Source organism: Colobus angolensis, unplaced genomic scaffold (assembly GCF_000951035.1).
Source record: "Colobus angolensis palliatus isolate OR3802 unplaced genomic scaffold, Cang.pa_1.0 Scaffold20, whole genome shotgun sequence".
In the NCBI taxonomy this organism is placed as follows: Eukaryota; Metazoa; Chordata; class Mammalia; order Primates; family Cercopithecidae; genus Colobus; species Colobus angolensis.
In genome coordinates this window covers 68,710-94,312 of record NW_012115155.1, presented here as the reverse complement: position 1 = coordinate 94,312, position 25,603 = coordinate 68,710, and the positions used below count along the sequence as shown (strand labels likewise).

Genomic DNA, 25,603 nt, shown 5'->3' with positions numbered 1-25,603 from the left:
GCTGTACAGGACACTGCCATGCCCAGCGGGGAGACGAAGGTCTTGCAGGGCCCTTTTCACTCTCCTGCGTGGTTGCATTCTTTCATCCGAGCCGTACAACTCTTCACATCTGTGAGGGGACCGGCGTGGGTGCATAGGAGAGCCTAGGAGGCAGTGGTATCCCAGGCTCGTCGTCACACAGCCCACCTCTCCTGTTGTTTCTAAAACTTTAAACCTTTAAAGCTCAAATCATCAGCTTGAGTTTTGAGCCTCTGAGTTTGCACGAATTAGACTCTTAGGATCTCATTTCTCTTCTCAGCACATCTTGTTAGCGAGATTCTTACATTCAAAAAGAGCTGTACAGTTTACTGTGTTAGTGTGTAACTGAAAGACACCTAAGGACAATTTAAAATCTGGGGCTCATCTAAGGGCAGTGCCCTTTCTGCTCTCTTCAGACATGCTTGGGGGACATCAATGCATTTCTCAGCTGCACCCTTATGCCCCTTCCTACATCTGGATCCTTGGCTTCTGCCCTAGTCCCAAATGCTCAGGAGAGGTGTTTATTATGTTTTCATTGTTTCAGACCCTCTCCGGTGGAGAGCCGCCTGGTACCTTGACCTCTGCAATGACTCATGACGTAAGTACCTGCCTGCTCGGGATTGGCATTGTCTCCTGAGGGCAGGCGGCCAGCTTTCCACTGTCCTGTGATGGCTTCTCATGCCTACTTTAATGTGCTCTACGGCAGACTCTGCATCTAGGCTTTCCAGGGCGTTGTCCTGTTTGATACAGCTGGCCCTCAGATGGAGGCAGGGTCTCCCCAGCAGTGGCCCTGAAGGTGACCCTTCTGGTGGGTTTTCTCCCAGTCCTGTGTACAAGCATCTTGTTTTCATGCTGGCACCTCAGCTGGGAAGGGGAGAGGCCTGCGTTGGCCGCATATGCTGGTCACTACTCGGGCTCTGAGGGGTTGGGTGGCACAGAGGGGAAAACCTTCTCTCTCTGTTGTACTATACACCAGACTCAGCAAACTGTTTCTGTAAAGGTCCACATAGTAACTCTTTTCGGCTCTGTGAGCCAGCTCTGCTGTAGTGACCGTAGTTGATCTGTAAATGAATGGACATGGCTGTGTTCCAATAAAACTTTGTTTGCAAAAATGGGCCACAAGGCATGTTTGGCCCAAAGGTTGTAGGATTTAGCTCACAGGCTGTAGTTTGCCACCCTCTTCTGCGTTAAACCAGTGCTACCCGCATTCCAAAACCCTCCAGAAGAAAGAGATAGGAAAGGAAGTGGAGGAAAGGAAAAGCATGAAACGTGTAAGCATCTGTCTTCTGTAAGGGTTCCTCTTCCCCTTTGTGCCCTCATCATCTCCCAGGAGAATGGGCGTCAGCACTCTTCTGGTGAAGCCTGTTGGATGTTGCCTACAGCTGAGTCCCTTGGGTGGGTGGGTGGGGAGTGCCTGTGTACGTGTGTGTTTATATTCCCTATGCTGAGGAAGGAGGGGCTCCTTTGACCCCTTTTGTAACTTTCTCTGAGACAACAAACCAGCCATGTCTCTTACCTTGCTGGGTTCGGTGAGGGACTAGTTTCTTTCTATTTTCTATGTCAGTGCTTTCCCAGATCGTTTTTCGCAGTGACGGAAGTGTTCTGTTCTGCACCGTCCGCTGTGGCTAGTGGCTATCACATTGGATGGCACAGCTCTAAGCAGAAACATAGAAAGTTGACGTCATCTCCAAACAGGCATAGAACAACACATTCTTTAACTGATGGTTTGTCTCCACATCATCATCGGTTTTCGCAGGGGAAGGGCATATACGTTTGGAGGTTACTTCACTTAAGAATACTGGATTTGTCCTGGGTGCCAGAAGGAAGAGCTGTTATAACGTGATATGAGAGGGTATCAAGGGTCTCATATGAGAGAGGACCCAGACAGTAAATTTGGGCATTTAAGAAGAGAAATTTAAGGCCTTGGGATGGGGGAGATGTGATAAAAACATATTCAACTTTTAAAGACTCCATTGAAGAGTGAAAGTGTTCTATTCCCAGATAATTACAGCCTTTTCCAATTTTTAGGATGACCTAGACAGGCGGTATAATATGGAGAAAGAGAAACTTTACAAGATACGTTTACTACAGGTAAGTAAAAGAAGGCCAAAAATATGCATAAATTCTTCTAACTAGGTTTAGATGTCCTATGACATAACTAGAAAGTCTCAATGTCTAAGAATTAGAAAAGATGAGTAATGAGGCTGCTGTTCACCAGTCTTCTTACTATCTGGAGTGTAACTCAGTGATTTAAGATGTTGGTATTAACATCTCACATTGGTATGTTACTTTCATAACCACTCCTTTGAGTTAATCCTTACCCCAGGTGGAGAGTGGATATTACATCCCATTTTCTTTATGAAGAAATTGACTTTCCCACAGTCAAGCAGCTGGTATGTGCCAGAGTCTGGATTCCAGTTCCCCAGTACTCATCAAGTACTAAACAAGAATTCTGCTACTGTTCCTCTGAAATTAAGTGCCATTTCAGCTGGGTTTTTTTTTGTTGTTTGTTTGTTTGGATAACCAGTGGTTTGTGAGAGTGACATCAAATATGGGGGAGATAGGTTTCAAAATTAGCTCTAAAGTTTAATTCATACAGAGTGAAAGTTACATTTAAAATCCCCTATGTTGCTGGGATCTGGCTAATGGAAGCTCAAAAGCCAGAAGTTCCTTCTGTCACACTTTGGTTCAAGCCAACCTTCTGTTCTCTGGGAGGGAAAGGCCGAGCTCTGCTAGGAATGGCCAAAGGGCTGCAGAGACTAGTGAGATCCCCTTTCCCCGCTCTCTGGCACCTACTTACTTTGCTGAGCTGAGATGGCTAAATTTGGGTGAGTCAAATTTGTCCTTGTTACAGTCCCTACTAATCTTTAAAGAGGCATAGAATTAAATAAAATCGGGACAGTACAGCTGCATATTTGGGAACTTTTTGACTGAGTGCTTTGTATGTATTCAGCATTGCATCAGGTCCCAGAACTAATAGGATGACCCATCTCCTGGAAATGCTGGCTATTTGAGAACCAAGACATGTCTATATATACATCAAGTTCAAGGGAGTTTATGTGCAAATTGCTTACTAAGGGCAGCTTCAGACTGGCCAGAGGAAACCTTCAGTAAAGCCAGTGGCTTGCTGAGGGCAAGGGCCTGAGTTAGGCAGTGGCTGTAGAATGCATGGAAATGAACTGATGGGACAGATTGCAGGGCTGTAGCTGATGGAACTTAGTATCAATTGAGATAAAAAGAGGAGTCAAGGATGAAGCTGGAATTTCTAACACAAGGGTGGATAATATTTGTGTTATTCATAGAGAAGAAGCATAAAAGAGAAGGAATGGACTAGGGTTAAGGGTGAGGGGAGGAGTATAAATAGGAGTGTTAATGAGATCTGTTTGGGGCTTTTCAAAGTTGGGGTACTCAACCACATTGAAATGTCCAAGTAGTACTTGGTTGTCAGATCTGACTCCCAGAATAGTGTGGGCTGGAGATTTGGGTATCTGCAATGTTGATGAGGACTGGGGCTGTGGAATGTGGAAGAGGCCCTGAGACTACACCCTGGTGAGCGCATGTGAGGATAGGCAGAGCAAAAGGAGGGATCCCCAGTGAGGATGCGCCTGAGCAGCCAGAAGGGAAAACAAGTGCATGAGGCTCATGGGAGCTGAGCAGAGAGCTCAGCTGAGAGGTGGGGAAGTGCCACTAGAAATCAAGAAGGCTAGGAGCTGAGAATTGTCCATTAGGTGTGTCCCTGAGAAGGTGTGCAGTGACTTTGGCAAAAGCAGTTCAGTGGGGCACTGGGGAGAGCCCAGTCGCAGTGGGTTGAAGGTGGACAGAGGCTCCCATATGCATGGCTCTCAGTACATTTCTCTTCCCTATAAAAGGGAAGAGAGAGACTGGTAGCTGAAAGGTGATGGCGATTAAAGAAGGGTTTTTTAAGAAGTGAGAACGTAGGAATGTATTTAATGCCGATGAGAAGGGTCAATAGCTAGAGAAAAGGTACAGATGCAGTAAAAGACTGAAGAGTTGTGTCTTAAGACTCCTGAAAGAAAACCAGGAGTGAGCGCCTGAGCACCCATGGGGAGCATAGCCTTGGCCTAAGGGAGAAATACATCCTTCCCTCTCCCTAGAGCTGCAGAGACCCAGTTTTGGATTAGGTCGCCAGACATGAATATGGGTTTCCCACCAGGAGTCTCCTATTTACCAGTGAATTAGAGATTCACATCTGCTGCTGCAGGTGAAGCAGGCAGGAGAGTGGGAGGATGTGGTGGACAGAGGGATGCAGGCACAGAAGAAAGACAGCACTCAGAGCCTACTTGGTCCAGAGTCTACACATGTTCAGTGGGAGCCATGTACAAATGAGTGGCTTGTTCCCCCTGCAGCTGCCCTTGCACCATGCTACACCACACAGCAGTGCCATGCCTCCCAGACCCAGTCAGTAGGGCAGTTTCCTGAGTCCGTGGAAGGGAGAAAATGCTGGAAAGTATTTGAGGAGTAGGTTGTAGGAGCTTTTCAACCAGGATGAGGAATTTGGGTTGTATCTGGAGGCAGCAAGGTGGCATAGCTTCCCATCATCTGAAGCATTCCTGTTGTTGCCTGTCCCCACCTGGCAGTGGTGGAGCCGGCTACTTTAGACTCCTTGGGGGCCTGGTGGGCTAGCTGCAGGCTCTGTCCGTAGAAGCTCTTTCCATTCAGTGTCTTCCCTCCTGGTCCATTTATTTGGTGCCTTCTGTGGTTCAGTTCACAGTCGCCTCCTCCCACACCTAGGAAAGTGGGACAGTCAATCCGAATCTGAGATGAGGACCTTTATGCCGATGGCAGAAGTTTGTGCCTACATTGTAGAGCTTGTGGTTGGGCTCAGGTCGGGGTGCAGGCAGTATTTTGGCTCCCTAGAGAACATGTAAGGCCTTTTACCAAATAGTACTGTCTCTGCCTCCCTTTTGCATTTAGGCTCGAAGAAATCGAGAAATAGCAATTTTGCACCGCAAGATTGATGAAGTCCCTAGCCGTGCCGAGCTGATACAGTATCAGAAGAGATTTATTGAACTCTACCGCCAGAGTAGGTGCATCGACCACAGATGAGCTCTCCAGGCTGGGGAGGCACAGACGAGGGGTCTGTTCCACTTTAGCATGGGGGAGCATGCACCAGAGCACAGTCCACAAAGGCCACCACCAGAAAGCTCTGTTTCATCAACAGGCACACTTGGCAGTCCCGGGAGCAGCACTGTGGTGCTCTCACTGCCCTCTCCATGGACAGATGGTTGAACCAGTTGAGCTCTTAGAATAAAGCTTCAAAGCAGCCCTCATCCTCGTCAGCCACATAGCCTTCCCCTGAGCTCCTGCACCACTTTCCAACTTCACACGGAACATCGTGACCCTGGTGTCTAGAGATCAGCCCTTACTCATTGTTCTCTACAGACTTGCTTGCTGATGTGGTCCTTAACCCTTAACAGCATCATATTCACCCAGTAACCCAGGACCATGTCCCCTCAGCCTGAATAAGAGACCATGTCTCATCAGGCTCAGAATGGCCCTCAAGGCTACCATTGCCTTTCTCTTCCTAACACTGCTGCCACATCTGCCCTTGCATCATATCTCAGCTAAAGGACCATTAGCTGCAGTGCCTCCAAGTCCCCTGGCCACACATCTGATTCTGTCACTTCTCTCTCTGCTAACAAATCTTCAGGAACTCCTCAGGCCTCTTTCTTTACCATGTCTGGGTTCCTCCCCAGTCTGAGTGGCCTGCCTGGAGGCCCCTTTCCTGATCTGAACCCTCACTCTGGCCTTGCCAGTCCACACACTGCCTCTGAGCAAACCATAAGCTTTGACGTCTTAGCCTTGATTCCTCCTGTTCCTGGTGCCTGGATCCCTTCTCTTCTGTCAGGCTACATTCTTCAGTACCCAACTCAGATCCTGTAAACCTATTCTAGGTCCCTCACCCCAGGCAAGAACTGATCACCTCTTCTCCATGCTCCTACTCTTGTATGTCCCCATGATACCTCAAACTCAACAGGTACAAAACTGAATTCGGCCCCCCACCCCATATTCCTCTTAGGCACGCTGGACCAGTCTTGCTTCTCTGGCTCCAGCTGCTTGCCAGTTCTGTTTCTTCCGGACTGCTGCTGTAGCCACCTTCCTTTGCTGCCCAGAGTCTAATTAGATCTTTTTCAACATATATTTTATCATTTTACTCTAAAAGCTTTAATACTTAATAGCTCCCTGCAACTTCTTGGGTAATCTTTAGAATCCTAAATACAGTGTACTAAGTCCTGCATCGTCTTGGCCCACTTCACCCAGCTTCACCCCTTTTGCACATCTGCATCTTGGCCTGTGAGCTGGTACCGGAGTCCAGAGTGCCATTATCCTACAGTTCCCACCCGGTATTTCAAAATCCACCTAAGATTTTGCCTTGAGGCCTTGGTCTTTCTGGCATCCTTCCTGGTAGAGCACTGGCTCTATGGGAGGAGTTCAGGACGTGCTTCCTTCACAGGCCTGGCCCCACCAGGCTGCGGTTTCATCCAGTCCTCACACTGGACTTAGATGATCAGAGGCGGGGATCAGCAGTGACGGTTTTCAGCAGAAAGTAGTTTCTGCTTTAAGTTAAATCTTTCCCTTTACTCTTCTACTCCTACTTGTTTCAAAGCTTTTAGTAATAATAATACCTGCATCTATTTATTTCACAGAACAAATTTCACATAGGTTAAAATCATCTGATAAAGACATGTTTACACTAAGGACATTTTCAAGCCGTTCCGTCAAAATACCTGTACCATGTATTATCATCAAATACCCACAACCCCCACCCAGTTCTTTAGCTGGATGAGGTAAGGGTGGCTGGTTCATTTGTGGGAGTAATTTTCAACTTTGGGTACTCACTGTCACCACCCGGGTCCCACCTTCAGACGTTCTCCTTTCATTGGTCCTGAGACTTGCTGAAAGCTTCCCAGGAGATTCTGTTTGCGCCCTGTGGGGTTTCTGCAGAGTGAGCTCCCAGGCCTGACAAAGCTGTCCTGGCAGTGCATACATGGGGGAGAGGGGCAGGTAGGGTGTTCTGATACCTGTTCTTACTCATGTGCTGATTGCTTTACCTTTACAGTTTCAGCAGTGCACAAAGAAACCAAGCAGTTCTTCACTTTATATAATACCCTGGACGATAAAAAGGTTTATTTGGAAAAAGAGGTAAGAACATTTATGAAAAGAAAATGGCTAAGCAGCTAACAGTGCAGTTGACTCCAGGAAATCAAATGAACTTGATGTCTGAGACAGATAATGTTCAGCATTAGCAGAAAGAGTGCCTATTTTATATGCTAAGTGCTGGCATACCCAGTCAGAAAGTACAAGATTCCTTGGGAGCCCAGACTGTGTGCTGTGAAGTGAGACTGGTGGACGGCCATTCTAGAGTGCTGTGGGGGAAATGCCATTGTTAAAAGGAACACAATGGAAACTCTGGAGTTGGTGAGACTAGTTTGAGTTTTAAAGGAAGGGAGGAACCAGCTGAATGGGGGTGGTGGGCTTGTTATAGTTTACAGGGAGAAAATACCTGTTTAATAATCAGGGGCCGACATAGGCGTGAACTAAAAGGTTTGTAAAATTCAAAGCAGGGATGAAAGGGTCACTGTCACTTCCTTCATCTTTCTAATGCTTAAAAACTCAGGTTAAATTAATGGCTCAGGGCTTTCCCAAGTTGATGGCAAACGGTTCGGGCACAGTATGCAGATAGGTCTTAATTTAAAAAAGAACAGTCCTGGTCTTCAGCATGGCAGCAGGTGTCCTGAAGAGAACACGGGCTTTGGCGTCAGTCAGATTTGGGTTTATTTGGGTTTTAGTGTGGCCTCATTTTTCTCACCTGTAAAATGGGGATGACACCTAATTGCATTGATGATGATTATAATGAGGACAGAATGAGAAAATGTAAAGTTCCGTACACATGATGGATTCTCAGTACATACTTGTTCCTACCCTCCCCCTCACCTTGAGGTTGACAGAATGTGTTTTCATTTTATCGCCTTGTAGCCTACACTAATTACCACTTAAATAAGGATAATATTACAAATGTATCTTTTACCTGAACCCAAATTGAAGCGTCTGTAATCACTGTCACCTTTACTGCCTGCTGTCAGACAAACCAGGTAGATCTCTGTCATCCTAGAGGGCACTCCTTGAGAAGTTGTTTTGTTTTTTTTTGTATTCGGGGCCTTACACAGTGGTAGGCATATAACAGACATTTGATAAACGTTTGAATAGATGAATGCATTTTATGGGATTTGCATCAGACCTGGGGAATAGCTGTGCCCCACATCCTGGCCTTGAGGCCCTCCTACCTGGCAAAGGAAAGATTTGCCAGCCCTGACTTAGGGGTAGGCCAGCCCCTTCCCAAAGGCCTTAAATCCCATTGAGCTTCCTTCAGCAGCAGTGTTTAACGTTGTTCCACTGTTTAAAAACTAGGCATTTTGTGAGGCAGAGTGGGGAGTTGGGCTTTTTAATTCCAAGCCATGTTACCAGTTTAGAATGTTACATTTTAATAAATGTGGTATTTTATTTTCAATGGATTTATGCCTGTGATATTTTAACTTTAAAACCTTCCTGTGGAGTAGTAAGGACAAGAAATAGTCTACATTGCAGACTGTGAACCTCAAGTTCACACGTGCTATTTACTTAGTTCTGAGCTCCCAAGTTGAGTAGTTTTACGGCCAGAAAGATGACCCAGGTTTCCTTACTCCTGCCTCGGAGCCCTTCCAAGGGCCGTATCATTGGGGCAGATAAGAGAATTTGCTGTGGGGCTAAGGCGGTGTCCACCGGGCCTTGAACCACTGTTCTCGGAGGCACTCAGCCACCCAGCAGCTTAGCCTGCTGCATTGGCAAGAAGATTCTGTGGGAAGGAATAGAGTGTAAATGACTCTCACTCTCCACACTGTCTGACTCCCTTAAGCTGTTATTCTTGAAAATAAAGTGCAGTGTTTGGCAAGATAGAAAGGACTGTGGTGGCAGCTTGCCTACAGAGCTTAGTGTCCTCTCAGCTGGGATCCAGGTCCCTTCAAAGCACCCTCTCCCTACATTCCTGTGGGAATGCCCTGTAGGAAGAGGGCATTTTCTGTGAGAAGAAGGTGGGTTCCCTGAGGAAAACTTTGAGACAGAACATATGGCTCATTTTTTTTTTTTCATATGTTACTTTAATCTTCATAAACAAGGCTTGTGTTCCTTGCAGAAGCAGTATCTGGAGACAGGCAAGCTTGCAGCAGTTGCAGTAGTGTGGAAATCTTTTTGCCTGCCTTATACTTTCATTTGTTTTTTCACTTCCCCAGATTAGTCTGCTGAACTCAATTCATGAGAACTTCTCACAGTAAGTACTGTCAGTCCTCCTTCCCACTAATACCCTGCCACCCTGCACTTTGAATTCAGCCCACCTTACACTGCTATACTGTGCTTCACAAAGGCACATGCAAGACTTAACGCTGGGTATGTGATTCTTACTCTTTTAGCCCTTCTGCTAGGTGTCTTGTTTACACTCTCCTTGAGTACCTGCAAAACTATAATGATAGTAGAGTGAAGGAAGAGCTTAGGAAAAAAGTTAACTTTCCAATAATTTGACTGTGCCTACCTACTAAAATCTCTCTGTATATTGTCAAATTAATATTTGTTAATGAACACATAGAGATGCTTTAAAATTTACATAATGGAATTTATATAATTTTTTAGATTTTTAAAATCTCACGGTAGATTTTTTTGGTTAATGTGTACATTGTTCTCTAAAAACTAGATGTCAAGGCCCACCTGTTCCCAAATCAAGCAGCCCTCAAGCATGTCCATTTGCCCATCCACCATCCAGCAGCCCCAGGACTTGCTCCTTGGAGAGCATGCTTCCCTTCTCTCTGGCATAAATCTCTGCTGTCCTCTGGCAGGTGACAGGGCACGCATTGAGACTGAGATCTTAATGAGCTACAGGTTCTAGATTTTAAGCTGCTTTTCTAAAAAAAAAAAAAAAAACAGAAGCCCACAGCTTCCTAATAAGATTCAGATTCACTGTGTAAAATACCTAGTGACGTCTGTAAAAATGCCATTTTCATCTTTCCCAATGATTGAGAGAGCCTGTGGTTTGAGTGTCTTGTGAAGAGTTCTGCTCCGTCAGCCCATTTCAGGATAATTCTCAGTGCGTGCCTGCGGTGGGGTGTGTGTGTTTGTGTGTTTATGTTCTGATCCTCCTGATGTCCTTCCCTCTGCAGAGTTGGAGGTGAAGAAGAATGTTTTAGGACATCAGGGAATCTACTTGTTTAGCTGCTGCTTCTAGAAATAGGACCAGATTTCTCAGACCTGGTTTTAGGAAATCTCAGAATATGTCTACCAATTTCAAGTATCTGCCAATCCTCAAATTTTTTTATAAACCAAGTGAAATTCATTACTTAAGCAGTACATGCCATATTTCAAATAAATAATGTTTTTGTTAATTTTAGTCACATTTTACTTTAAGAAAATACATATTAGTTATGAAAGTTACAGGGAAACTATGACAAAAAGATTAATATGCAATTAAAAAACCAGGCTAATTTCCATGCCTTCTCAGAGGTTTAGCATCCTTAATTGCCTGGGATCGCAAGGGCCACCATGGCTCCACTGTGCATTGCAAAGGCCTGATTGCCTCTCCCAAGAGGTATAATCTGGATACAGAGCTGACTGCTTGGCATTTCCCCCTACCTCAGAGTCCTGTGTCCCAGTCATAACTCTGCTGGTTTTTCTTTCAGAGCCATGGCCTCCCCTGCTGCCCGGGACCAGTTTTTACGTCAGATGGAACAGATTGTGGAAGGAATTAAGCAAAGTAGAATGAAGGTCAGATGGCTTCTTTTCTGTCATGTAGCCCAGGTTTTATAGTGGTGACAGGGAAAGTCCTGGGAAGAACAGGTCTCTTCTGGTAGCTGGGGAGTGTGCCCTCAATCCTGAAAAGACACATTTCTACAGAGGGATTCCCACCATGCGTCTTACTCTGTAGTGGGCAGGGCCTGTCCCGTGAGCTGCCTACACCCGGGTGTTCAAAAGTTGCTGTTAGCAGCTCCCATGGATTGAACACCTACTGTGTACCAAGCATTGTGCTGACATTCCTGAAAGACCTCTGAAGTAAACAGTATCACCCCCATTTTACAGATGAGGAGGCCGCCTTTCACCAGCAGGCTCCGCTCCTGACTAGATTCGCTTCCTCGGGGGAATCTGTGGTACCTGACATTCTGCCACAAGAGATTCATTCCTTAGGAATCTTAAGATCTTGAGAGCATTTTAGCTTTCAGGAACCCCCCTCGAAAAAAGAGAAATCATTGCTGAACTGAATTCTGTCCAACTGAGAGGAAATTGAGCCTCAGAAGTCTGAAGAGAACAGAGAGGCACCACTCAGTCAGGGTACGGCATGGGGTTTTCCTACACAGACAGCTGCAGTTTCCTACCACCATTCTCAGATGAATCCTAACTAGTACTTCCAAATATCTCTTGCTTATGGTCCTGTTTTAAAAATGTATCACACCAGAGGGGTTCTCCGACATGGCGGTCAAATCTTCTGGGGACGCTGGGTTTCTCCTCTTACGATCTTGGGGCAAAGGGCTCCAGTGAGTGATGCCAGAATATAAACACATGAAAAAGAGAATTGTCCATAGGTCCTGTCATCATAAAAAAACCCTGTTACAGAAGACAAACATTCGAGTTCCTGTAATCTCATCTCACAAGAGATGAGCTAAGGGCAGAAGTGTTCCATGTCCCTTTCCCTGTAGAAAAAGACCATTAATCCCTCTGTGAATGACTTCAATAAAACAATGGCAAAGGAGGAGAAAAAAAGTATCACTAGTAACAAGCACGATTTCTCGGACTATTCAGCCATCAAAATTGGAACGACGTAAGTCAGTGCTTGCCTGTATATGCACACTCACCCAAGCCAGGATAGGCTGTCTTGCAGAGAGCGAATGCAGTCCCCTCTCAGTGACCTGGGATGTGAGTAGGTGGAAGGCAGAGAACCTGGCTGACCAAAAGCCTGTGACAGCCCAGGTGTCAGTGTGTTAGACACTTCCTCCATTCTATTGCTCCTCAGGAAGCTGCTCTGGTTCATAGTCAAGAAGAACAGGAATTCATTACAGAGAGCAGTGTAAACAGGAAGCGGAAGCCAAAGGAAAGAACCCCATGAATTCCTGTTGTTGACTATGAGCCAGAGCAGAGGAAGAAATGGGCCTCACCCCTTCACTCTCTTCACTTTCCCCCAGGCTTCATGCTCTTGGCCCCTCAGTGCTGACCAGTGTGGAAACCAGGTGTTGCTGTATCTGTCTCTCCCCTCCATGGTGGGTGCCAAATGGGTCCATGGCACCCAGGGCAGAGTGGGCTGTCTTTCTCTGGTCTGCATCCCCAGTGGCTGATGTAGCACCTAACCCATGGTTAGGCCCTCAAGGACTATTTGTTGAATGGGTGAATTCTTTCAATGGAGTCAAAGAGCAGTTGTCAAAGAGGGTTCCAGATACACTTTGAATGTTGAATGTTGATTGACACTCTGGATGGAACAGCACTCACTTGCATGGATGTGTTTTATTGTGTTTGTTTGTTTTAAATGTAGCTTTCCCTGTAACAGTGCCATAATGGGTCCTGCTCTCATAGATGTGGCAGGGGAGTCTGTGTCCTCTCAAGCACAAGTTTCTCAGAACCAGCAGGTTCAGAGTGTTACATAGCAGACCAGCATTGGTTAACAATGATTGAATAGGTGTTTATGCCCCGTCTAAGGGTTTCTGAGTAAAGAAGAGGTCACATATCAGTCAGCATTTTGACCTCACTCAGAGGAGGTAAGGTGTCTAGATCTCTGGAATACTGTGAGCACGTGCTTGGCACAAGCACTTCACAGACCTAGGGTGTGAATAGGTGATAAATAGGGAATAACAAAGTTATGTTTGGGTAAGGGGACACTGACAAGAGTGTGCAAATGAAGCTTAGATCAAAGATTCAACTCCTGCTTCTCAGAGTGAGTTGGCATCCTAGGATGTGAAATGTTAAGAAGAAAAACTGTCTTTGTTGAGCAGCTACTATGGACCGGATGATGGATCATTCACTTAACATTTAATGTCACAAGCTTCTCATAACAAAACTGGTGATCTGGGTGATATTCTTATTTTAGCTAAAGGACCCGGCATTCAAAAAAGTTAAATTAGCTGTCCAAGGATACACAGTGAGTGGCAGAACTAGGATTGGAACCCAGCCTTTCTGGCCTCAAGCTCCTATTATTTCTAGGTTGCCACAGTAACTCCCACAGTGGATCCTGGATAAATTCATAATTCAAACAGATTGCTACCTCACTAGGACATAATCAGTTATGGTGAAGTGTTTTGCTAAAGTACAGAGCAGAGAGGAAAGTCCTGAGATAAGAGCTGCTGGCTGTCCTAATAAGAGAGAGGGACCTAGCTGTGAGGTCCTATCCAGCACAGCGGAAAAGGTGTCTGCTGCTTTGAGAGTTGGAGCCCACGAAGGAACAGTAGTGGGAGCTGTGGTGGGCTAGTGTGTCACTGTGACAGGATCGTTGAGTGGGTGTGAGAGACTCATGGAGGCAGCATTAGGGGTTCCGTCGGCAGGGATCAGGACTTGCTGCTGAGCCAGGGCTCCAAGGGTAGTAGGACACCAGTCAAGGACCCCAGAGGGGACTGCCCACTCTGGGAGACCTGGGCACAAGAGGGCACCAAACTGGAGACATCGTATGGGTGTGCACCAGGCATCCATATGCAGACCTATGGAAAGAGCAGGGCACAGGGTCTTGGGACTCAGGAACTGGATGCAAGCTCAGGATTTGACCAGGCAAATCAGTCCCCATATGTGATGGGTCTTTCTCTGAATAGCATTGGGGTTGCATTTGTCCTATGCAGTCAACAGAGGCCTATAGTGTGGAGGGAACTACTGAATAAAATGCAGCCAGTTTACCTGTAGCTTGCATTTACCAAATCCTTTCCAAAGTGTAACACAGAAATCACGGTCAGGCATCAGGAAAGCCATGGCAAAGCATCTCTCAGAATGTGATTCAACAAGCTTTTGAGCACCAGCCATGAGTCAGGCACCCGGTCAGTACCGTAACTCTTTCTGCCCTCATTTCCTGGCTGATGCTCTGGGTTTACCTTCTGGACATAGAGCACATAGCATTGCCAGCCTTGCTCTAGTGTCCTCAGCCTCCCTGAGCTTCCAGGCTGAGGAGGCCATGCACGCACCCTCCTCTCCATCACCTCCGCCCATGTCATTTTCCTCACAGGACTGATCAGTGTTGGGAATATTTTGTGTGTCTGTTGTCAGGGTGTTTGCTTAATGTGAATCTCTAGAATGTACGCTCTGTGGGAGCAGTGACTTTGCCATGTTCACCACTACGTGTAGCTACTCAGTAGATTCTAAGTCAATATTTGTTGAATGAATAAGCTTTTGGGTACCTTAGAAAAGTCTCTTTAAATCAAAGCCTCGCATCTATTTATGATCTAAATCCTGAAAATATCCTAAATGGTCTACCAGTAGAAAGATGGGTAAGTTAGCAATCAGCAGGAACATTGTGTTGTTTTTAAAGTGATAATTTGTAGAAAGTTTGTATTGACATGGAAATACTTACATTAAATCAAAAGAGGATTCACAATTGTATTCGATGAGCAGAGTTATTTGAATCAGGGTTTCTCAGCCTCAGCACAGTTGACATTTTGGGCCAGATGACCCTTTGCTGTGGGGTGTCCTGTGCACTGTAGGGTGTGTAGCAGCGTTGCTGGCCTCTGCCCAGTGATACCAGTAGCACCCACTCCTCACAGCTGTGACAATCAAAACTGTCTCCAAACACTGCCAGGTGGGGAGTGGGGGGTCAAAATAGCTCCCAGTTGAGAACCACCAACCTGTCCATTAGTGAAATTGTAGTGAGGAAAAAAAAAATGGAAACAGTTAATACTCAGAGATGGAAAAATTGCTGACTAAATTGTAGAGCCTCCATGTAATATCATGCAAATAAATTAACCGGCCTCAAAAGTTACATATTGAAGCTTCCTTTACTGGGAGGAAATCCATGAAACTGTTAACAACTGTTGCCTTTTGGATGTTGCCAGCAGCCCTTGGGCAGAACGTGTCTTTTCATCACCATTTCCCACAATGTTTCAACAGATGGAAAAGAAAAAGCAAGAGAACAAAATGAGAAGAGACCAGTTGAATGACCAGTACTTGGAGCTGTTAGAAAAGCAGAGGCTATACTTTAAGACTGTGAAAGAGTTCAAGGAGGTAAGAGGAAGGCTGGGCAGCACATTAAGGCTAACGTGAGATATATGTTCACCTCAAAAGTACCCACTAAAAAACAGTTTTTTGGTTTTCCTTTGGTCTGTGAAGGGAAATAACAAGACAGAGTGTGATCTGGCAGTGAAGTATGGTGTCTAGGTAGCTGAAGATCGCGTTTTTCTGTGGCCCATCTTGAGGTCTAATTAAATGTTTCAAGACATCACATCATTAGTTTTCCTAGCACTTAGTAAGCACATGAAACTCACAAAATGATTCCATCAGTCCGTATCAAGGGCCACCTGGAAACAGCATTTGTTGTGGATTCAGATATAGAATCTCCTCTCCTGCCAATTTTAGGGTAGGGAGGGACCTCAAGAAACTGTGTGGGAAGAGAGAACTTTGAAGTGTCACAGGTTTGGATTCGAATCCTACATTTACCACTTACCAGCTGTGTACTTTGGTAATGACCTAATTCCTCACAGCCTCAGTTTCCTCATTTGGTGGGTTCCGTTGGGTCAGATGAGAAATTTGAAACATCCAGCACCAGGTCTGGCATCTCCTAACACCCAACACTCAAGTCAATTTGGGTTTTCCCTGTTTTTTCTTCCTGCATTTGGGCAGTTACTCTTCATTGTTCCAGAAAGAAAAGTGCCTGCCCTTAAGAGATTTTCCAAAAAGACTTCATTTTGTCCCTTGCTAGGGTCTCAGCAGCTTTATTTTAAGGAATTCCTTCTCCCTAACCTAAATCCATGTGGTTTCAGTGAGTTTAGAGACTGCTGAAAATACAGCAGAGTTAAAGGTAGGTTGTATCCTGGTGTTTGGTCTCCAGAATAAAAAATGTAGTCTTCTCATGCTCATAATTTTGTTCTTATTTTAAGACTTTTCTTTCTTCCTTCCTCATCTTTCCCTTCTCTTCTACATCTTTTTTGTGATTTAACTTCTGGAAGCCACATCCCATAGGCATTTCAAAATATCATCTTTTCCAGTGTTCCAGCTCCTTCTATACCCCTGGACAGATGCCAGGTTGTAACGCAGACCTCCCCCTCCTTAAGGAGCATACGCTGTGGTGGGAGAGACGGATGACAAGCTAAGAACAAGTCATAACAAATAAGTAGTAGCAATTCCAGACTTTGCCGTGTGAGGAGACTGGTTTAGGTGGTGTGGTCAGGGAGGGCCCTCTAGGGTGAGCAGGACATAGCCATGGGAAGAAAGAGTTCTTCAGCCATAGCAGTCCAGGAATGGGGAGCGGAGGGTCTGCTGCTCAGTCTGGGACTCCTTTGAGGCTAGCACAGACTGAAGCTGAGGTCCCAGAAGGGCCAGTGAGCGAACTGGCAGGGAACAGTTAGGAATTTGCTGCCCTCCTCAGAGCTCCTCCTTCCCTTTAATCAAACTCACAAAAGGAGAACTGCATCTCAAATTTCGCTTGGAGACACCCTTTTGACAGTGTAGAAACAAAAAAGCAAGTAAGTTGAGGAGGATAAGTATAAGCTGTCAAAGCAATTGACAATGAAGTGGAAAAGCTCATGCTCGCCCAGCAGGCTCTCAGGTGAGAGCTTAGGATGACCTCCAAAGCACCAGTTCCTTCAGAGGCGTTAAGTGGCTTGGGTCTGAGTTCCCACCTGTGCTGGCAGTCATTGAAACACCAGACACAGAGGGTGGTTCCTTCAGAGCCAGGTAAGACACCTAGACCAGATTCTTGCCGGGCCTCTTTCCCTGAGTCCAAAGCAAGTCAGAAGAGGGGGAGGGGATGACATCTGTTCTTACATATTTCATTTAAATATATTTCACCGCACATTTAGCATGTCCTTTTATTTTTTGATATTAAAATTCTTAGAAAATAATTGTAATGGCTGGGCGCAGTGGCTCAAGCCTGTAATCCCAGCACTTTGGGAGGCCGAGACGGGTGGATCACGAGGTCAGGAGATCAAGACCATCCTGGCTAACACCGTGAAACCCCGTCTCTACTAAAAAATACAAAAAGCTAGCCGGGCGAGGTGGCGGGCGCCTGTAGTCCCAGCTACTCCGGAGGCTGAGGCAGGAGAATGGCGTGAACCCGGGAGGCGGAGCTTGCAGTGAGCTGAGATCCGGCCACTGCACTCCAGTCCAGGCGACAGAGCGAGACTCCGTCTCAAAAAAAAAAAAAAGAAAATAATTGTGATGGTGGGTAGTCCTTTTTTTTTTTTTTTGAACATTTTACTTGGCAAAACTTTGAAATTGGCAACCACATGTCAGTGTTCCAGCATCTTAAACTTTCTCCCACAAGCGCCTGCAAGGTAATTTGGGGCCACCACAGGTGTTGAGGAGGAGGTGATGATAGGGACTTGCTTGCTACTCCACAGCCTCTACCCCATATCTTCAGCCAGACTAGTTCTGCTGCTCTTCTGTTTTATATATTACAGTTTAATTTGGACTTTCACCCAGGGTGGAGCCTTCTCACCATCCCCTCACTGGTTTTTTGCATTCTAAATTCTCACTGCATCCTGGGCCCAAGCACTTGTAGTGTGCCATAATTATTCTTCATGGAAAACACAACATTATTGTCTACGAGATGGTTTTTTGCCAGCTTAGCGGTTGCCTTCGTTGGGTTTGGTTTACCCCACGTTAAATGGGCAACAGTGATGCGCCATGGGCACCATTTAGGTACCAAGTCATGCCTGCATCCTGACTCCCAGCCTCCTCAGGTTCCAGAAGCTTCTTCATTAGAGACATTGGGTTTTCTCTAAAATCCCGTTGACTTACCCTGAGAGAGCTGATTAATTGTAAGTCTGCCAGGAAACAACATGTACTCTGACATCACCTTAATCACAGTATTACGTGAATTGTGTCTCTAAGCCACAGTTTCATCAGGTCATGAAACTTTAAGATTTAAATTCCATAGCACTGATGAACTCAAACCCTGCATTTTTGTGAAGCCGGCTTTGGGTACATCACCTTGCGTGAACTTAGCTCTCTGTCTGGCACCTAGTGGGCCTGGATAGAGTTTTCAGCAGGAGAGAGACGGAGCTGATGAGACATTCCTTTTTCTTCTAGAAACAAACAGCCAAAGCGCCTCTTTTATATTTGCTTTGAAGAGACGGAGACGGTGATTCTGTAGGCTCACACACTAGGTGACATTGTAGGCTGTCTCTACCGGAAAGCATAAGCGCCACCTAGCGTGCTGTGACACACACAGTTCCCCGTGGTAGAGTTCAGATGCTTCTGGGTTGTTTTTGCCTGGTTTAAATGGTGAGGTGGGTGACAGTTTAAACTTATTTACTGTTTTATATTTTTGTTATGGAAATCTTCAAAAATACACAAGTAGAGAGTGTAGTATAACAACATAATAGTGTAGCTCTCTGTTCTTGTTCCATCTCTTCCCCTCCATTTGTTTTAAGCTGGAGTCTTTTTTCCCTCAGATACATCTCAATCCATTTTAAAAAGGAAAACTTTGTTATTTTCTAAAAGAAAATAACATGTAACCCAGCATCACCTTATTTCTGTCACCCCCACCACCCTCCCCATGAACTGCCTCTCTCTCCCCAAAAAGGTGCTGAAAAGTGTCAGAGCGCCTTGCTTCTGACAGCCTCAAAGGATTCAGCCTTACCACCAAGGCAAGCACCCACCTGTTTCCTTGTTCCCTGAGTGAAAGATACGTCTGAATCCTATAGATGAGCCAGCACTAGTCTTAGCAAAACCAAGGTCGTTGTGGTCATGCTGCCATCACACCACCAAAAGATCAGGGCCTCCAGAGAACTGAGAGCACCTGACCCTGGCCCAGGGAGGTGAAAAAATTGACCATGGGGGTTTTGAGTGCAGAGGGTTCAAGGGTAAAAGTTTTTCTCCCATAATAAATGCACCTCCAGGAAAACACAGACCCTGGAGGCCTGACCACTGCCAAGCCTGTGAGCTCTACCTCTCCGGGCCCTTTCTGCTACCGCTTTTATCTCCCAATTTAAAAGCAGGACTCCTTGTGACCCTGCCCAGAGAATGGGGTTGGAGTTATTGGAGGTTTGCTAGCAGATGCAGGTATCCTGAGCTACTAAGGCCAGTGGAACGAGGGCAGGAGGTGCAGTTAGAAGCTTTTGAAGATGACCCCAGAAGGGAACATGAAATGATGCAGAGGTGACTTGTGCCACTGGATGTCAGATTCTACAGGCAGAGGATGGGGCAGTGACCTCCCTCAATGATAACCCGTAGCACACGCCATTGATTTCATACAGCTTGGTTTTAAGGAAGGGCGGGTTTTTTTTTTTTTTTTTTTTTTTTAGATGGAGTCTCGCTCTGTCGCCCAGGCTGGAGTGCAGTGGCACAATCTTGGCTCACTGCAAGCTCCGCCTCCCGGGTTCACGCCATTCTCCTGCCTCAGCCTCCCGAGTAGTTAGGACTGCAGATGCCCGCCACCACGCCCGGCTAGTTTTTTGTATTTTTAGTAGAGATGGGGTTTCACCATGATAGCCAGGATGGTCTCGATCTTCTGACCTCGTGATCCACCCACCTCGGCCTCCCAAAGTACTGGGTTTACAGGCGTGAGCCACCGCATCCGGCCCCATTATCTCTTCATGAATATCTTTTATCCTATTTTCTGAGTTTCTTAAAGATAAGAATATTCTTAACTTTCACTGTTGTTAGAACTCTACGTGTTTTGCCTGCTATATAAACTAGGGCTCTCTTTTTAGGCTGCTGTCTCCAAAGCCTTTCCCCACTCACTCACCATAGTACGCCAAGACTGGCAGATAAGTGTGCTTTCTGCTTCCATCTCCTTGAGGTTTCATAGACTTCATGAAGTCCTTAGGAATGACAGTGCCTATCCTCTCATCCTGTTTTCAGTCTGACAGCCCAGAAATGGAGCATCATTATAGTTATTTTGGTGTTGATGTCATAGGTCATCAGAAAGCTTCACCATGCTGGCGGCAGCATGCCAAGAGACTGGGTTGGCCAGGAGATGTCTCCCACAGGGATATGGGGAGGGCACTGAGACCATCTTGGCCTCACGTGGGTGCTAATGTAGTCACCACTCTCTCTCTACTCCCTGCTTCCCCTCCAGGAGGGCCGCAAGAATGAGATGCTGCTGTCCAAGGTGAAAGCGAAGGCCTCCTGAACATCCCCAGCCATGGTTGTATGTCCTTGATTTTACTTTTAAGCACCGTATATCAACTACAAGATCATGAAATGTTCTGAAAGCGACAGTAGAGAGATGCAGGTGTAATGGTTTCAACTACCTGGATGTTTTCTTTCTCCTCTTTGCTTCCATTCATCTCTGTTGGCTGCTGTTGATGGAATCAGACCGTAAACATGTGGCTTGGATAACACCCGTCATCCTGTGAAGAATGTCAGCAGTCCTTTTCTCTGTTGATCAACTTTTATGTCTCCAGTAACATTGCACTTACAAAGGTACCTGTATTTGTGTGGACTCTGAATAAAGAAGAATTCATTTGTTTAGCAAGTATTAATTGAGCACCCACTGAGAAATAAGCACTGAGGAAGATTCAGAGACATGTAAAACAGAGTTCCTACTGCACAGGCGCCCAGCAGGTGGCCCAGGGAGGCAGATACACAGCACACTTGACCACAGAACTGGACCATCCGAGATGTTGTTCAGTAAACAGAAGGCATGTAGCTGAAATGATCAGCCCATGTAGTGTTGGTCACTTGGGCTTTCACCTGCCATGGTACCTTGTGTTCCCAGCTCCTCCAGGTGCCCACCAGCAGGCTTGGTGACAGCAACCGGAATGAAAGTTCAGTGTCGTTTTAATTTTTATACGTTACTCAGGTTTATTTCTCAGAAAATTGAAAACAGACCTTGTGCTGAGGACACTTCAATAAAAATTACACCTTCCCCTGCCCCAATGTTCATTTGAGTCACAGCATGCAGAGGGGCTGTGCATCCCCCTCATTGAAGGCACATTCGATGAGGCTACACTGCAGATGGGTCATGATCTGAGCCAGGAGAGAGAGAGACACTGTTCCCTGCACTCAAGGCAAGTAGGGTGTCAGGAGGAAGAGCAGTGGGGTTTGCAGAGATCCAGGGAAACTTCCTGGAGGAGGCAGCATTTGGGCCCAATCTAAAGGGAGAATTGGATGTTGACAGGCAGGAAGATTGTTTTAAATGAAAATACACTATGATTAAAAACCCAAGAGGATGCAGAGTGCAAGGCATGTGTGTTGGGAAAGGAGGGGATAAACTGGTCTCTTTAGGAGGCTTCAGAGACCCTTCTAGGAAGCAGGGCTGAGACTAGACTTTGGAGGGGCTTGGAAGGGCAGCTGACGGTTGACTTTAATCCTTGGAAATGACCAGTGCAAATCAGACACAGAGCTCCTGCTGCCCTGGTCCTCAGGAGTCTGATAACTCAGTCATGTTCAGTAGGTTTGTGCTCCATTCTGCATAAATCTTGCAAACATACCAGGTGGCAGATTTGGACAGTAAGCTTGACACAAAAGCTTAAACATGTCAAGCAAGTGGAGCATTCAGCAGCCACAGAAATGTGTTCATTTTTAGTTCCCTAATGGATGTGATTAAGCAGGGCTGACATGTACAGATTTAAAAACACACACACACGTGCTGGATTAAAAACAGCCGCTGGTTTCAGTGCCAGGGCCAGCAAGGCCTGCGTGAGCCAGGGGGAAGCAGCAGCTTGCAAATAGAAACTGCCACGTGAGGGCGCTTCTTGGGCCATGTGCAGCTCCGCCTCAGCTGGTCCCTGAGCCGCGGTCATGTGGGGGTTTTGAAGGGCTGGGTGAAGTTGAGGCAGTTATTGCAAAAGAACAGGTGGCACTTTGAGGGCAGGGGAAGGAGACAGAATTTTGACTGCGTTTGAAATGATTTCAGTCAGGGAAACGTCTGCGTTATCTTGTTAAGCAGCTTGTGGGCTCACCCCTGGCTAGCTGGACTTTGTGAGCAGTTGGGGCAGTTATTTGAATATTTGTCCACAGATGGTAGGGGACGCAGATGACATTTTGAGGTTACTGGAATCCACCTCTGTGCTGATGGGGAAAGTACGGCATGATTAATCCAAAGCAGCCAGTAATTCTTTTTGAAAGTGCAGGCATTTATTTTGAGCTGTGTTTCACAGGAGTTTCATTTGGTTTGGTTTTGGTATAGAGAGGTGTCCGTAGATCTCTATTCCCTTTTTTTTAATCCACAAGGCCTACTACGGATAAATCAGTTTCTGTTGCCTGAGTACACTTTGAATTAGACTACAGAAGCCAGTTTGAGCTCAAATTTCCCTCTTGCTGCAGGCAACCCTCAGTGTGGACAGTGTCTTTGAGTCATTAGGATATGACTTTATAGTGAAGCCATACAGGCTAAGGAGATGCCCCAAGGCCGCTCGCTGATCATTTCAGAAACCACCTGGAGAGCCCGAAGGGGTCTTCCCAGGGCTATGGCTCTCTGTATGCCTAGACACAGTGTGGCATTATGCTCTAAGCCCACAGGCTTCTCCAGAGTTAAAAGGAAGCAAGAACATCCTTAAGTTACTTTTTTAAAATGTGCGCTTCAGGAGGAACCAGGTTTCCCCAGGAGGCACAGGCTCCCTGCTCAGTCAGCACAGGGAGTTGCTGGCAGGCAGGCTGCACAGTGCTGTGGAATCGCCGCCAGCCTCTGGGCTGGGGGCTCCTTCCCACTACGTGCTTCTTAAGGAGTGCATGGGACTGCTCTGCTTAAGCCGCAGTCAGAGCTGTTGCGAGCGGGACAAGACTGGGTGATCGCAAGTTGTGTGGGGAGGCGCTAGGACATTTTTTGATGTCTTTGACCTGTGCTGTCTCCACTGGATGACTGGGGTTAGCTAACACCACTAGAGGGAGATGCAGAGTGTTAAACAGTCGTCAGAGTCACGCTGAGGGGTGTTTTAACAGAAGGCAAATTCCCAGTTTGTCAAGCGTATCTCTGTTAGAGTCTGAAGTTCATCGTTTTAATGGTTCTAGCTCGTAGCCCTTACATATTTTCCGGATAGCTGGGTCCTGCCAGTGTCCGCGGAGTCTGTCAGCACAACCAGAAGGCCAGGCGTGGGAAGCATTCTCTGACAACACCGAGCCCCTGGGACCTCCTGAAACCTTGAGCAGAGGCTGGAGAAGGCCTTCAGACCGTCCTTTCGCTACCTCACCAAGTGTCATGCCTGGGACCTCAGACCTCAGGGTTGTGACGTCGATGTTGGCAGGCCCAAGTCACGTCTCTAGTGAGCGAAGCAGACCTGCCTGAAAGGGTACTCTGAACAGTGAGCCCTGGCCGTAACCTGTGCCCTCATATTTCTGCTGCCTCAGATGGTCTTGTTCGCCCACTCTGTAGGTAACTGGTGATCACCCTAAAAGGGAGGTAGACATCTAACAGTAGCGCAGTTACTTTGAGCCTGACCCCTCGCTCTGAAGTGCTGATGCTGAGTTGAAACATGCACTGAGGAAGAACACTTTAAGGAAGCACTTTATGATTTACTCATGGCTGGTGTTGGCCTCAAGGTAAAAGAACATCTTAACGCAGAACAGTACAACAAAGTGCCCCATAGGATGGGTGCCGTCATCTGTCCCCGTGGTTGGGATTCCCAAGGAAAGTGCCTTGTTCCGTGCATCTTCAGAATCCCCCACGCCCTCTCTTGATCCTTTTCATGAAGTCCAGAGCATTCCTTCTATGCCAGGCTGAAGATGCATTGTAAAAGGTAGTGCTATAGTAGTATTCCCTCTTCTCACAATAAATGTGCAAAACTCCTGGAGGATTTGGTGCCCGATCTGCAGCATACTTGACGACACAGGGAATACCGTGGGTGCTCCACACCAGCCTTACATCCGTCCCCCAAGTGTGCCGAACTCATGCCTGGCCCTGGGCAACAGAAGTAAGGGCCTGTCTTACCACAGTCTCCCCAGCATCTAGCTCAAGGTAGATGACTGACTGGGAAATTCCGGTTGGATAAAATGGCTTTTCCACATGGCACCTTTGCATATCTGTTAGCAAAATTTAGATTGAACCTTTCCTCTACTTAATGCTTAGTTTGAGGACAGGTAAACAGTTTTCACAACTTTAGAGGGTCTTAGAGTGTGTTACACAGTAACCTTGAAGTTTGAGATGAAACAAGGTGTCAGAGGTTTTGAATCTTTCAAAGGAATTGCCTTTTACAGATTTTTTTTCATTCCCCAAGAAGGGAAAAAGAGAGGGAAGAACTACAGTAATGTTAGAGATAAGGTATGTTTCGGCTCAAAATGTGTCATGAATCTGAAGGTAACTTGATGGGTAGAAATGTCTCAGCCATGTGAACCAAGAAGTGGGACCACAGTGCAAGGCTGTGGGTGGCAGCACTAGATACAGTGGTGTCAGGAGTGTGACATGGAGGCACACCATGGGGGACAGCCAGACAGTGTCTATCAAAAGTGCAAATGCATCAGCTTTTTGAACGAAGAATTGTACCTGTGTACAAGGGTTTTTGTTGAAACATTGTAATAGCAAAAAGTTGGAGAGTGCCACCAGTATAGGGGAATGATTAAATACATTATGACCAGCTTAAACAATGGAAGAGTTTGCAGAAACTTAAAACAATGGATCCTGTGTGTGTATACTACCATAGAATGGTCCCCAAGATGCATGATTAAGTGGGGAAAAAAGAAGCCCATGGTATCTTAATGTTTGGAATGGAGAAAAATGTGTAGATGTATGTGTGTGCATATGTTTTCACACAGACATATACACATGTATATCATATGTCTGCCTGCATATGCCTAGGATTTCTCTGGGAGGATACCCAGCAACCTGGCAGCCTGATTGCCGATGGGAATGACTTTTCAATGTACACCTTTTGTACCTTTTGAATTTTGTACCATGTACATGTATTATCTATTAAAAAATAGTTTTTAATTTTTAATTTGGTTTACTTTTCTTAAAACAATAGAACCAAAATGGAAGAAAATTCTGATTCACTGAATCTGCTTTCTTAAAGATAAAGCCTTTGATTCAAAAGTAGTGAGACTCTTTCTTGGGTCTTGAGGCAGTGGGCCATACAAAGGGGGGTGTCCTTTTCTGGTAGAACAGAATGGGGCAGCGAAGCAGAGGCTGGCTCTCCTCACACTCTGGAAGCATGTTGGGTCAGCAGAGGGAGGGCTGGGGGTGGGGAAAAGGATGGTGACACGACTAATCCCTGGGGCAGATGGGCTGCTGCAGGGTTCCCTCCGTCTCACAAAAATCACCGTGCAACCCTGGTCCTCTGAGTTTTGGGGTACAAAAGATAAGCACACCTCTGAGTCATGATTCAAGGGGGGCTGTTCAGATCCTCCAGAAGCCGTGCCCATCTTCTGTGGAAACCTGCTGTGGGTGATCTCCACCCCTGCCTTCTTTTAAAAACCAACACAACTCTGATTTTGTCCAGCTCCGAGGTGGCTGTGTCACACGACAGCTGTTCCAGTCGGGAATCTTACTTCT

At 46.2% G+C, this 25,603-nt stretch overlaps 1 protein-coding gene across 1 annotated transcript in view; it reads left to right on the top strand.

The window, feature by feature from the left end:
• Window positions 1-25,144, top strand: part of CCDC93 (coiled-coil domain containing 93) — a 95,410-nt gene extending 70,266 nt beyond the window's left edge. Inside the window, exons 17-24 of the mRNA XM_011941605.1 lie at window positions 563-616; window positions 2,047-2,109; window positions 4,954-5,062; window positions 7,100-7,182; window positions 9,306-9,343; window positions 10,740-10,824; window positions 15,124-15,237; window positions 20,255-25,144. Of these exons, the coding sequence (XP_011796995.1) occupies window positions 563-616; window positions 2,047-2,109; window positions 4,954-5,062; window positions 7,100-7,182; window positions 9,306-9,343; window positions 10,740-10,824; window positions 15,124-15,237; window positions 20,255-20,308 (600 nt within the window). The 3' untranslated portion in view covers window positions 20,309-25,144. The remainder of the gene's footprint in view (window positions 1-562; window positions 617-2,046; window positions 2,110-4,953; window positions 5,063-7,099; window positions 7,183-9,305; window positions 9,344-10,739; window positions 10,825-15,123; window positions 15,238-20,254) is intronic.
• The last annotated feature ends 459 nt before the right edge of the window (window positions 25,145-25,603 follow it).